Source organism: Scomber japonicus, chromosome 5 (assembly GCF_027409825.1).
Source record: "Scomber japonicus isolate fScoJap1 chromosome 5, fScoJap1.pri, whole genome shotgun sequence".
In the NCBI taxonomy this organism is placed as follows: domain Eukaryota; kingdom Metazoa; phylum Chordata; class Actinopteri; order Scombriformes; family Scombridae; genus Scomber; species Scomber japonicus.
Genome location: NC_070582.1, coordinates 30044901 through 30058724, shown reverse-complemented (window position 1 = coordinate 30058724; position 13824 = coordinate 30044901). Strand labels below are relative to the sequence as shown.

General features: G+C 38.2%; 1 protein-coding gene across 1 annotated transcript; it reads right to left on the bottom strand.

The window, feature by feature from the left end:
• Positions 1 to 7060: 7060 nt before the first annotated feature.
• Positions 7061 to 12742, bottom strand: olfml1 (olfactomedin-like 1). Its single transcript, XM_053318571.1, has 8 exons — positions 12265 to 12742; positions 10604 to 10707; positions 10291 to 10481; positions 9945 to 10048; positions 8714 to 8905; positions 7926 to 8106; positions 7676 to 7835; positions 7061 to 7430 (listed from the first exon to the last, which is right to left on the bottom strand). The coding sequence occupies exons 1-8, from the start codon at positions 12391 to 12393 to the stop codon at positions 7274 to 7276; spliced, it is 1218 nt and encodes a 405-aa protein (XP_053174546.1). The 5' UTR covers positions 12394 to 12742; the 3' UTR covers positions 7061 to 7273.
• Positions 12743 to 13824: the final 1082 nt, after the last annotated feature.

Genomic DNA, 13824 nt, shown 5'->3' with positions numbered 1-13824 from the left:
AGCTGGCTTGGATTTCTTGGGGCAAAAATTATTCTGTTGAAGCAACTCATTTTATGAGACAACTTTAAATTTCCTGCCTCATTTGCAGCTGTAGTGTTGCATGTCTGAGGTGAGGCTCATTAAATGCACTTGAGTTTACAGAAAATAGTTAAAATAACAGAGGCAGGAGGGAGAAAATTACACAGCTGTAGGTTTGTGCCCCACTGTGAAAGCAGTAATACTGCCCGCCATGACAAGCCTAACAGAGTGAATGACAGAAGAGGCCCCATCGATGATGGAGACATTATGGTGGCCTCTTACTCTCAGATGAGGCACTCATCACATGGCCATATCTGGCCTCAAACACACACGCACACGCACACGCACACACACACACACACACACACACACACACACACACACACACACACACACACACACACACACACACACACACACACACACACACACACACACACTTTCAAGACCTTTCTTGTCATTGTGGTTTTTCAGAAGCATTTCCCACTCTGAAGTAATGTAAATAATTCCAGTACAACCTGAAGCACATGACTTTCTTCATCATTTTCATTTTCTGACTTAATACCAGTATCTAAATTCATTCCTGTTTTTTTGGTGGGTCATATTGTAGAGAATAGAAGAACATTATCACTAGACACTCAAAGCACTCACCAGGTGCTGAGAGAGCTTGGGCTTCCTGTGTTTCAGGAACTGGTCAAACACCTTGACCTGATGCTGGACCCTGTGTGGACAAGAAGAAAACAGTAGTGTTTAGTTTAGTGTATCTCAGCACCAGTTCAGAAAAACACCACCAGCAATACTGTTTTTATTTGTCTGCAGATACTTTGACTGTTGATTCATCATTTAGATCATGTTTTAAAAAGGAAAATAAATGACTGGTTCCAGTTTTTCAAAAGTGAATATTTGATGGTTTTCTTATGTTTCTATGATTGTAACCTGGATATCATCCAGTTTTAAACTGCTGGGTTTGGACTTAATAAACATTTAAAGATGTCAACATAGGCTCTGGAAAGTTCTGATGGGCATTTATTTCTACTTGTCAACATTCTGTAGACCAAACGATCAATAGAGAAAATTGTTGGTAGATCAGTAATGAAAATAATAATGATTGGGATACATCTGTCTTTGCCCTTTGCAACATCGTCTTTCTGTTTTGTAACCAAAAATGATGTACTGTTGCAGAGAAGCTGCTTATTTCTCTGTATCTGTCCTGTTTTTGGATGGTATCAGATGTCATAAAAATTTCATGATACAAACTACACCAAGAAAAACTGAAACTTCCTTGATTTCCCTTCATTTTGCACACATTACTGAATGCTGTTGTTAGCTGTACAATCAGTTTACAGTTGTTATTTACAAGCATGTTTTTCTGTTTGATACTATAGGTGCATTGTTACTTGTTGAGGCTGAGGTCAAACAGTTCAGCCAGATATTTTGTTTTATCCAACAACGCTGCCAGAGCCCAAAACGCCTCCTCCTCTCCCAATTGCATCAGCAGCACCGCAGCTATGTAGGACATCCCTGTGGGATACACAAACGTACACACACATTTGTCTTAAAAGAAACACAGCGCTGCATCAATATTGCATTTCCAAAAAAACATGACAGAACGAGGTAATGGTGTTTGAAATACTGCATCAAAAATACCTGAGACAAAACCCAAACACTGAGACTCCTACAACACTACCAAAACAGTCCAATATAAAGAGCAGCAGAGTATACTGCTGAGAAGGATGTCAGAGTGTAACCTCAATATGCCTTTTATAGCAAACCATGCACACCTGCCCTCATCATCAGTACCGCTGTTAAAAGCCAAAAGAAATAGCAGGAGGGTATCTAACCCCTTAATTTGATATACAGTATTTCCTATGGGAACAACATACAGCACAAGATATACTGTGATGCAAAGAGAAACCTGAAGCATGAGTTTGTTAAAAGACAAAATAGTTATTTGAATGGATTTTAACACCTGCTGGTCAGCCATTATGCAGCAATTAATAATTTCCAGAAACATGAATTTTGTAATATAAAAATACAAAAGTATATAATCTTTTGGAAAGTATTGCCATGTATTGAATTCATTTGAGGATCATCAGATTTAAGATGCTTTTCAAACATTTTCTGTGTTCTTTGAATATTTGTCTGATCATAACCTAATATTTTAAGAGAAAAAATTAGGATAAAAAAGCTACTGATTATCCAGAGTTCCTGCAGAAAACAGAGCAATAATAATATATGACAAATATCAGATTTTCCAAAGTTACAATTTCCCAAATTAAATATAAAAACTTCTAATAGATCATTTGAAAACATTTCATTTTACTGGGCATGGAATAGAGCTTCCTGTGTGAAGTAACCCATAACATCTATGGTCCTCTGCTTCCATCAAGTGGTCATAACATGTACTGCAGCTATCTGAGGAAAGGAACTGAGTGGGTCCCAATATGTCTGACATGAAGCCACCTGAGGCTAAAAGAGACTGCATTTTCATGAATCAATAATCAATGTACAATGTTATTTAAATAAAAGTATCAAAAGATGTGAACTGCATGTTAATTTTCATACACTACGTTTATATGTTTTTGGATTTGACATTTTAGCTTCTGAGCATTGCACGTTCTTCTTTTCTTCCCTGTCAAAACTCTGTCTGTGATGTTCTTTGTATGGTTTTGGTTGTTTGATTTCAGGTAAAAGTAGCAGCTGGATACTGTTAAAGGAGTATTTTGTTAAAACCAGGAAAACAGTAAATTACCTTGGCTGTATCCAACTTGCGGGTTGTATTTGGCATAGGCGATGAGGACCCTGAAGAGTTTAGCCTGACCCTCGATGGCTTCTGGGCTCTCTCCCATTAGAGACCGGTGGGTTGGGAAGGACCGTTCTATAGGACAAGACATATGAGGTATTTTTTCCAATTAAAGTGAACTTGTACCTGGTGTACCAAGTTCATCCTGTTCACTACATTACTTCAACCTTAACCCTAGACATAACACACTTCAAGAATGTAAAACTAAAAGTCAACATTTAACTACATTTTGAGCATCAAGTTTAAAATTCAGTCCTGAGACGTAGCCAAAATAGACTCACTTTTAAAAAGTAACTCATTAAGCCTGCAATCACGGCTCTGGTGAACTCACGTAAGTCGAGGGCGATCTGTCGAAAGAGTGTGATGTCATCTACAGAGTAGCGGGGTTTGGGGCTGGATGGCTCCTGCTGGTTCAAACCCAGATCGTTTTGTGTCTCGCTCAGTGTGGCGATTGCCGACAGGATGCCGTACTCGCTGACACCCAAGTCAACCAGAGGCCCCCGTACCTCTGTCAAGCACTTCTGTTAAAGAGAGCACGACACGTTCCCTTGTTGGAGATCAATCAATACTATGAACCAATAATAAAGAGGGATTATCACTTATAACTGCGTTCAATTAGCCATTGTGGATTAGTTACACTACAATAAAAACATGGCTGTTTGTAGAGGTGGGGGACTAGGTGACATCTATATGGATGGATATAAATCCTGAACAGATGATAAAACAGTGACAATAATTTAGGCTTTATTCAATATCAAAGTATCAAAACTGAACATTTTAAAATACAGCTACAGTCAAGCCCGAAATTATTCATACCCCTTTTGGACATGCCACTTTTTGTTCAAATGTAAATAAAAGCTGACTGAAATATTTTTTTACCACAATGATGCCTTTTGTACATCGTCTTTTTATCTTCTTGGAGACGCCTGTGTCACTTCCGGTCAAAATCAACTTGCTGGTTGAATAAAAGTAACTTTAAGTCAAAATTTGCCAGGGGTATGAATAATTTCGGGCTTGACTGTATATGCTGTAAAGCTCAGCATTTAAGTACAGGAAGACTGACAAGCACTTCCTGCATTTAAAACCAGCATTACCCCTCCAGTATACTAAGATGACATAAGGATTCATTTGTAGTAGTGACAATATCACTAGTTAGAAGGTAATTTTTTTCTCTAAGTTCACTAGTTTACTTTAATTATGTGCTTGTGAATTTAATCTAGGGTTGCAAATAACGATAACTTTCATTATCAGAATTATCAATATTCAATATACAATTATATCACATTATTTACATTTACTGATATTTAAGAAACTTGTAGAAAATGTCTCTCGTTTGACTAATTTGTTATTCAACTCACCATTTCAGCTCAACACTACAAATTGTATCAAATTCAAAAGCCACATTTCACTACACTATTTGGTAATTTATTGGTTCTGATACAAAAGAATTATAGAATGTGCTGACTTGCAAATCTGATTTCAAGATTTTTGAAGATGAGTTATTTTTCTGGTTGATGGAGAGATGATTGCTAAAAAATACTTACAGTACCGCGAATGCATTCATTTAATTCTGAAAATCAATTTGCCCTTAACTTGAAAATAAAAAATAAATTAAAAAAATCAAACAGTCACTGGGGCACCTAAGTAATTAATCTTATACAGGGAAAAGACTATTGTCCAGGCAAGCATGACGTTTCTTTCAGTTTCATTCAGTCTATTTTACCATTTTTTGCAAGCAAACAGACCAAAAACAACGACGTCTGCCGCCTCTCTTACCCTTTACCTTACCCGTTAAAAAAAACCTACCCTTCCAGGTGCATGCTGGTTCTATACCTGCCTACATATAGAAATAGATTCACCCAAGCTGCCCAGTACCTTCAAAACAAAAACATTAACCAGGACACAAATAAACTAAAATGATACTAATATTATAATCAAACTAATTCAGCTATATTCCTCAAAACAAAACAGCAACACAAATAAAATTAAATCTTCCAAGAACAACAAATAGCTCCAACAATGTATTGTACCTGGTAGTTGAAATCACTGGTTTCTCTCAGACTGTCAATGGTGAGAAGACACTTCCAAACTCTATCTCGTAGGCTTGGAGGAACACCCATCCTGATAAACCGCTCAATCTGAACACATGGCAAAAGTGTGAATGAAACACAAACTGTCTGATGTATCAATTACAGCATAGTGAAACATATTAGATGATTCATTAATATAATCTATTTTTTCTCACCTGGCTCCTGCAGATAAAACTGGCTCCATTCCAATAACTGAGCAGCTCACACAGCTCTTTAACCCTCACTGAGCTCAGCTGGGGGTAGCTGTGAGAGAAAACACATCATGGTGAGGTTGGATTTATTCATTACTTTTTGGACTCTGGCCTATAGAGGCATTTTCTGTAAACAGAACTCTTGATATAGAGGGATGATGCTCTATGACCACAGCCACTCTGAGCTAATGCAATTAAGCCAGTGATGTGAGTCAATACTGATATCAGCAAGTATCCATGTGCATTTATTTATTTATTTATTTTTTACAACCAGTGAAGTCATTCCTGTAGTTTTGGGGGGATTTTGCCTAAATAAAACTGAAAGTTAGACCTTCAGGAGCTACCTATCCAAAAGTGATTCATTTGTGGTGCATTGGACTCTAATTTAACAAAACAAGTCTGAAAGAAATGTTCAACTCACATCTTACAGCAGTTACCCTAAAAAATAAGCAAACTTACCAGGTTAAAGTTACGCACATTCAGAAACACTTTTAACGTCATTCATTAACAACCAAAGTTACGTTAAAGAATAAAATAACAATATTACGGGTGTAACATTACTACTACTACTAAAACGTGAATTGAAGCGTTGGTTTACATATCAATTGAACTCTTTTGAAGTACTTTAACAGTTAAATGTCCACACAATAAGACAACAAGCTAAGCTAACTAAGCTACAGTGTGTTTTTAAAGAGCCACAGTAACGTTACCCTGTCCCGCACCTGTAATCGTGACATCGGTGATGAAGTTTTTGGTCCTTTCTTTTAGTCAGAGCAAAGCCGAATTCATCAAAACGCAAGTTCTCACTGCGTCTTCTAATGGTCGAGCTTCTCCTGCTGGCATTGCTACTGCTTCTCCTCCTCATAGTTAGAAAGAGACACTTTGTTTGAGCACTGTGTTGTCCGTTTTAAAATCACAGCAGTCAACAATGAACAGCCGGTTAGCCGCTGCTGTCAAACTCAACGGTCACACCGGGCCCGCCCCCTTTCTGACGTCACCAGTAACTGAAAATGGGCGGGATGAGTCAGAGACGTTCAAACAAAGCAGAGTGGAGTCAGCTTTATGAGGATTAGACAGGCACACATGTCAGCCAATAAAACCCCGACGGAGATTTACTACAACAGCTATTAATATCAGTCACACAGCATGGCTTTAATGTTTACTATTTAAGTATAAAGAATAGCCTAGGTGATATATAATTGATAAATATTAAAAGAGACACGGACATTTCAGTACTTTGTTAAGATTATGTTAGGCTGACCCCAGATGGAACTATGGGGAACTATGGGAGTTTAAGTGTCAATACATGATGAAACATGACTAATATGCATGATTTTTGAATAAATGTGTGAGAATAAAGGTGCCACTGGATTTGTGTGAGTAATCCAGAAAGTGTTTTAGTGAGCAAGAACACCATAGGATGTTACAGGTAGGCTACAGCAAATTCATCTGTGTTAATTTAACTCACAGAGTGTTAAAATTAACTTGCAGATTCTGAGTCAAATGTAGACTGCACGTTTCATACTGTTAAATCTTTTTATAGTGTTAAATTACTAACAGTCACAGTGTCATTTAATGACACTTTAAAGTGTTGTTTTTAAAAAAGCAAACCCAAACAGAGTTATTGCCTTACACTCACAGTATTACTTAATGACACATTTTAGTGCATTACTTACTCTAAACTGAGTTCATCACTTTTATCAGTAGAGTTTCTACCTTACACTCAGTGTTCAAAGTAGGCTCCCTAATTTTCATCAAATCTGAAAATGCTTTTAGACTAATTATGACTTCAAAAAACAGTACCAATATCACACAATCCTCTTGCTGCAAGCATTTAATCTCCCAGCTTTTCTAAAAATTCACAATAACATCTGGATCATCTGTCTACAGCCTGTTTCAAACATTAAAAATTAGTTGTGGACAATTTCATGATTTCAAGATACTAAAATGCTCTTTATTATGGTGATACAATGATCTTTATGTGTATAGTGATAGCAGTTATAAAGGCAGCATCCAATGCCAGCAAAGGAATGAATGACAGTACAGTATGAGATACTCAACAGTAACTTTACTAAATGTATGCTTTTACAAGTGATGCATAACTATTGCATGATATGGGCTTATTTTTGAAGAGATAATACATGTTTTTAAAAACTCTTAAGATATCATCATCATTCAGCAGTAACTTGGTCGTTCCTGCGCGTCTCCACTTTGTATATTGTCTGGTAGCCGTCGTCCCAGGCATACAGCTGTTTGTCTCCGGGGTGGTAGTGGATGCTGCTGTGGCTTGTGTAGCGCTTTGGGAAGAATATCACAGGACTCTCATCACTGCAGATGGATAGCACAGCAAAGAGAACATGTTTAATTTGTTGGAAAAGGATGCAGCTGAGAAAGAGCCTATAATTAGTGAAACCATGCTGATCATGTTGCAATGTGTATTCGTACATTTGCAGGAAGTGCCTGTTCAACACTAAAACCATCATTTAATATCATGTTTACCTGCTGATTAATCCTAAGTGCATGTGTGTGTCCATGTGTATGTGTTTATCTTGTGTGTCTGTGTGTACTCCAACCTGTGAATGGTGTCATGGATGTCATAGAGACACTGTACGGTGGAGCGTCCTCCGTAATGTGTGTTGTAGACCACATAGAGGGTCCCACATATTAGGAAAGCTCCTTCAGCATTACGGCTTTTACACTGCGTATCCCATATATACTCCACAGCCAAGGTTCCTGTGATAGACACAAACAAATATTATTTGGTAATTATGTATAAGATTAGATTATGTTTGTGCATATGTGTGGTGAGATAATTCTCTCAACCTTTATCCAGTTTGGTGATGACCAGGTTGCCTCCGTACTCATTGTCAGCATGAATGACCCAGAGGCCCAGTTCATCCACAGCCAGGTCCACGTAGGTGTTGGGGTTCAGGCTGTAGACTGGGAGACGACCTGCTCCTGGAAGAAGTGTGCTGTCCACCACTGTACCATTCAACAGGTCTACCTTTATGAGGTGGAAACGTAGACTCATTCAGAAATGGTAAGCATGTGCAAATAATTGTATGTATAAAGCAACCAGGCCATGAAAAATAATCCTGATAAAAAATACTATATAATACTATAGTTAGGGTTAGGGGTGTGTGGATGTGGGTCTATTGTCTATAGCAAATGTTCCTTTAACTGACAGAACCATCTTTAGCAATAATTTCTGGTCCAAAATATTCAAAGTATAGGCCTATATTGAGGAAAGTCAGCTCACTTTAATGGAACAAATCAGTTTCTTTTGGCATTGTTACCTCGTTGACCTCAGCTAACACAGCAAAGAAAAGGAAATAGGATAAAAATCAACTCCCTAGTGGCTAAGTTTCTTTGAAACGATCAGCTTCTAGCCAAAAGCTGCAGTGCATGTCACTATTATGAAGTCAGAGTGCCAAATCTCAGACATGCAATCGCTGGTCAGTTACTGAACTCGGTGACTGTTGCCAAGCAATATGAACTTTTAGCATGACCACTGAATGAACCGTATGCTTTCATACAGTCTTACAAACACAGTGCAACTCAACACAGAAACACACATATATAGTATTTGCCTTTTTACTTAAGTCACACACCTTAAGAATCTGATTTGGTGTATCGGCCTTGTGGTAGTAGAGGAATCCATTGTAGACCACATGACCTGTCCCCTGCCAGGGGAAAGGCAGCTGCACCACCTTAGGCGTTGGTGTGGTGGTCCTCTCTGTGAAGCTTCGCAGAGAAACATACTCCAGCAGAGTGTTGTTACGAATTCCACTGAGCAGGTAGACCTGAAAGATGTAAATGTTTGACAAGCTCAGAAGTGAGTGAAAATCATATTGTGAAACTCGATTTTACATTCCATTCTTGATTTTATGTAATGGTATTTTTAATCTGTGGTGTTCATACAATTGTCATAACTGCTTTTTAGACTTCTTTCTTCATTCTTGCTATTTGAATATGACATTTAACACTTAAAAAAGTAATAAAACAGCCATCAAACCCTTTCTGTTTTACACAATATTAGAGATATCCACGGGAACAGAAAAAGTACCTCACCAAACTATGAAAATAGTCACAAAATGTATGATTTTTTTCAATTTGATTTTTAATAGTGTGGGTGGTCGTCTGTGTCAGTAAAATAAAACACTGATGGTGGCAAAATCACCCTGCTACCAATCACTGCTTCCCAAAATAGCTGGTAAAGCAGTATTAATGGTTTTTCTGCCTTTTAGGGGCAGCAGAACAAACTGCAAACACAAATCCAGCATATTATCACTGTATGATGGTGGTATGACAAACATGTTAACAAACTGTAACTGTTGATTTTGAATTGCATTTCTGTTTACCTAACAAATTCAAGTCCAATATTCACTCTCCTTCAGTTTGGTTTTGGTCGCCAGAACTCCTTAAGAAAATATCTGTCTCTTTAGCTGCTGAATGCTCATCAGCTTGTGTAACTTTGTCTACCAGCTGTAAAACCAAAACAATGACCTGAAAGACACTAAAATGATCACAGAACCGAAGGTAGTTTGTGATAATTCCCTGATAAATGACTCTTGTCATATTACCTATAGACAGTCACATTGGATTATAAAAATATTTTTGTTATGCTTTGTGCAACTGTACAAATAAAGATTGGATGTGCTCATGCTGGGTGAATTAGCCCTGTGAAACACCATTCATTTTGTGAATGTTTAGTGATCCTCTATCAGCCACCCCATGCTAAGACTAAAATAAGCATAGGCTGCTCAGAAAGGAAAACAGCTGTCTCTCTATTGCAAACAGTCCATTATTACTATTTTACTTCTATTATCTAAAACAACAGACCTTAGCTGATCCTGCAGACGGGTCCCTGAACCAGGAACCAGCGGTATCTCCTGTCTTCTTCACAATCTTGAGAGACTTGATTTGACTCAGAGCTGTGCTGCAGTCTGGAGATATTTTAAGAGAAGACGATGAATGAATGAGTTTTTTTATTGAACTGTAGAACAATGTTAATGCATTTCATGTCTCTTTTTCTGTTTGTCTGGCTTTTATTTCCTGTCTCTGTACTTTTATCTTTTTTCTCCTTCTCTACTGCCAAAGCCATGACTGCTGGACAAGTAAAGCTGTAACCATAATCAGTGCAGCCCACATACACTCACACTGGACACTGTGCAGGCATGCTTCCTACCATTCTCCACTTTGATCTTGGCTTTCTTCTTAAGCTGGTCCAGTTCTGCAGCCTTTATCTGTTGTTCGAGCAGTGCCTCCTCCATCTCAATGTCAGACTGGGTGGGGATCTTGTTTTCTAGATACTCCAACTCCCTCTCCACCCGTTCTACACGCACAGACAGACTGTCCATATGGCTCTTCACCTCTGATCTATAGAATAAAACACTTCTCATTTCACATACCATATCTTTCAGTATTGTATCTTCATTCAGTCACATTCTGGTTCATTAATACTGTTGTGTATTTGGGACATCTGTTCAAAGGTAGTGTACCTCAGGACATTGACAGTGGACAGATAACCCCTCATTTCAGAGGAGAGGTCATAGTTCTTCTGGGTGACGCCCACTGTGTTTTGCTCACATTGGTTCAGACGCTCCTGATGTCATTGAAACAGAGAATATGTTTTATGCATACAGAATTGAAATGAAAACTTTTGAAAGTCAATATAACACATTCTGTCTTTTACAAATTAAAAGACAAATTCATAAACACTAAAACACACACTTGTTCTTTTCCTTACACAGCCTTACCTGGTTTAGTATGACCAGTACTGTAGCTTTAGTTACAGTATAACAGACATAGTAAGTCAAGTAACTGACTATTTGTTTTTCAGTCTCATTGTGCTGCTGTTAAACTGTGTTAGCATGTGAATGGTAGCTGCAAATGGTTTTTCTTGCTGTAATCATTCCTCCTGTTCATACTGACCATTATCCCTTCAGATTCTACGATCCTCCTCCTGTGCAAATATGTGTTTCAAAGATGATCTGAAGCTAATATGAAGCTTCAGCTGTCCAAATGAGTCGACTAGATATGTTTCGACGTAACAGTCTTTTTAGTGCCAAAGTTCCTCTTTTTGTTACTATACTTCCACCACAGCTTAACAGGGAAACACTGTCTGATGAAACACAAAGAGGGAAATTGATGCTAAAAAAGACTGTACATGTGTCAGATATCCACTTGGCATGACTAACTCAGACTGCTGAAGACTCATATAAGTTTGACATAAACTTTTAAATGACTGCGTGGACACATTGTGGATATTGTCCCCCTTCACTTGCATTGAAAGCACATTTGAAGAGGATCTTTTAGTAGCCCTTATGAACAGGTTCATATGGACACTTGGCTGTCATTCTACGATACACTTGAAAAATTATGAGTTGGGTCCTTTAAGTAATTTGACTCTTAAAATGACCTTTTGAGATGAGATCATACCATTTTCCTCCAACAAATGAAAAGTTAAACTCTGAAGCAATACGATACGTCATTACTTAATTCAATATACTTAGGAATTTGCTGTTACAGTCTTAATTAGTTTGGTATGGCCTGTAGCCATGGTGGCTAATGTTAGCTCAACTTTAGCTAAATATTAATGTAACTCACATCACTGAGTCAGTTCACTGACCTTATGAATCCTCTCTTCTTGTGCTACATATATTTTAACATTTAGTATTATCATTTAAATGAAACCGATCAACAATCTCACTCTAAAGAATGAACCACTGCTGAGGTTCATGATCAGGCTGGTACCCAAAAGCTGAATTTAAGTGCATTATAGTACCACACAGAGATGTACATACACTATAACTACAGTTCAGTGGAAAAGGATGGCATTATAAAAGCAGCGGATGCCAGCAATATTACAACCAGATGATCTAACAGGGTGTAAACTTAGTGCAAGGGATACATTTTCTGATTCATGAATCTTTAGTTGCAGCTGTTTCTAAGATCAAAGCAAATGTTACAGAGCTGTGCAGTTGTGCAAAACCAGAATAAAAAGGTTCACGCGTCAGTAACTAACATTAAAAGCAACAGTAAGAGCTGTTTAGATTGGAGGTCACAGTGGTAACATAATATTTTCTTTGAGACTTGAATTATACTGTTATGTCTTTCCTGTCCTGGGGATGCAAATACCTGATGTGCAACAGCCACTTACCTCCATCTGAGCCAGTCTCCGCTCCAGGTACTGGATTATAAAGGCATCCTGTTGGGAACCCTGGCTCTGGACTGAAGCCACAATCAGGCATAAACTTAAGAGAAAGGCAGGAACCACTCTGCCAGACATGACTAGCACTTCTTTCAATAACTCTGAAAAGTACTTCAGCAACAACTTCTTGTTCAATGATAATAAGACCTTTTCCTGTATATCTGAAGCACTCCTGCAGTGTGCAACCCACTAAGACAGCCTTCCACTCTGAAAATAAGCCAAAAGAAAAAAGAAAAAAAAGACATTAATCCATGTGGCTTCAGTCACAGTTTACAACAGTCGTGCTGTGTTAAAAGGAGTCCTTGATGGCCATTTAAGACCTGAATATGTTACTTCCTCCTGCTGCTTTTAGTAAGCATTTCAGTCCTGTTAAGAGTTGTCCCTCCAGAACGTTCTGCCTTTCTCTAATCAGTCGTTGCTCCAGTGAGTTTTGGATCCAAATGAACCTCACCCACATTCCCTCCCAGCCCCTCTTTCCCTCAGTCTGTCTCTCTACCACCCTCCCTCCCACTCTTTTCCCTCTCTATATTTTGGAGTTTGTACATTTGAGGTATGAGAGAGAGAAACCGGGAGAGAAGGGGGCTGAAAGACAGAGAGAGTTAGAAACAACCAAGACATGTTTATAGCTTATTGGTCAATCCTGCAGTGTTTTACGTTTAATACTCCCCAGATGCTTTACTGACACGTCCACAGTTCTCAAGCATGAGCAGAAGCTGTTCAATAAAAGTTGTTAACTGGCTTGTGTACAGTTACAGGGTCGGGATTGGTTTCATACCATCCTGTGTCAAAGCTACACAGATGATGTTATTCAAATCAGCAAAACTGTCTCAATTAACCCAAAAAAGCACACAGGTCTATACAAGTATGTTGTTATGTTGAAGACACAAAGGGTGTTCCCACCAACACAATTACAGGTTTCATTCTGATATTATATAATACTCCCACAAAGCAAATATTATATAGTTCCCATGTAATTATTTGCTCCTAATTCTAGACTAGGATGTCAAAGACGTGTTATTATCTAATGTTATTATCTCCCAAAGTAATAGCTATTCTGAAACAGAGTGAAGGATGAATAATGACAGTTAGACATAGTTCAATATAAAGTGTAAACAGATCTCCTGACTGTGTAAATCAAGTTTGAATTTCTTGGCAGCGTGGTTCAAGCCTTCTTAGTGATCCAGAAGATATTGTGACTGATTCATGTCCAAAGGTTATCATTCTTGGTTCTGCCATTTTATCTCCATCTGGTGCTTTTTAGAGCACCCTGGACCTGTTTCCTGGCCTTTTTTAGTTTTTACAGGCAACATCTGGCTGACAGCTTTAATACTGTGCTTGTGTGCATTAAACACACAGCTTTACTTGGAGTGACAATAGACTGTAAACAATATGAGGACAATACAGGATAAGACAAAGTAACATACTGTTTATCCTGTCTCTTACTTTCTGATGAGATCTGAAGTATTTGATCATTCATCAGGTTACTGCAGTTACCAGGTTTCTGTCAGG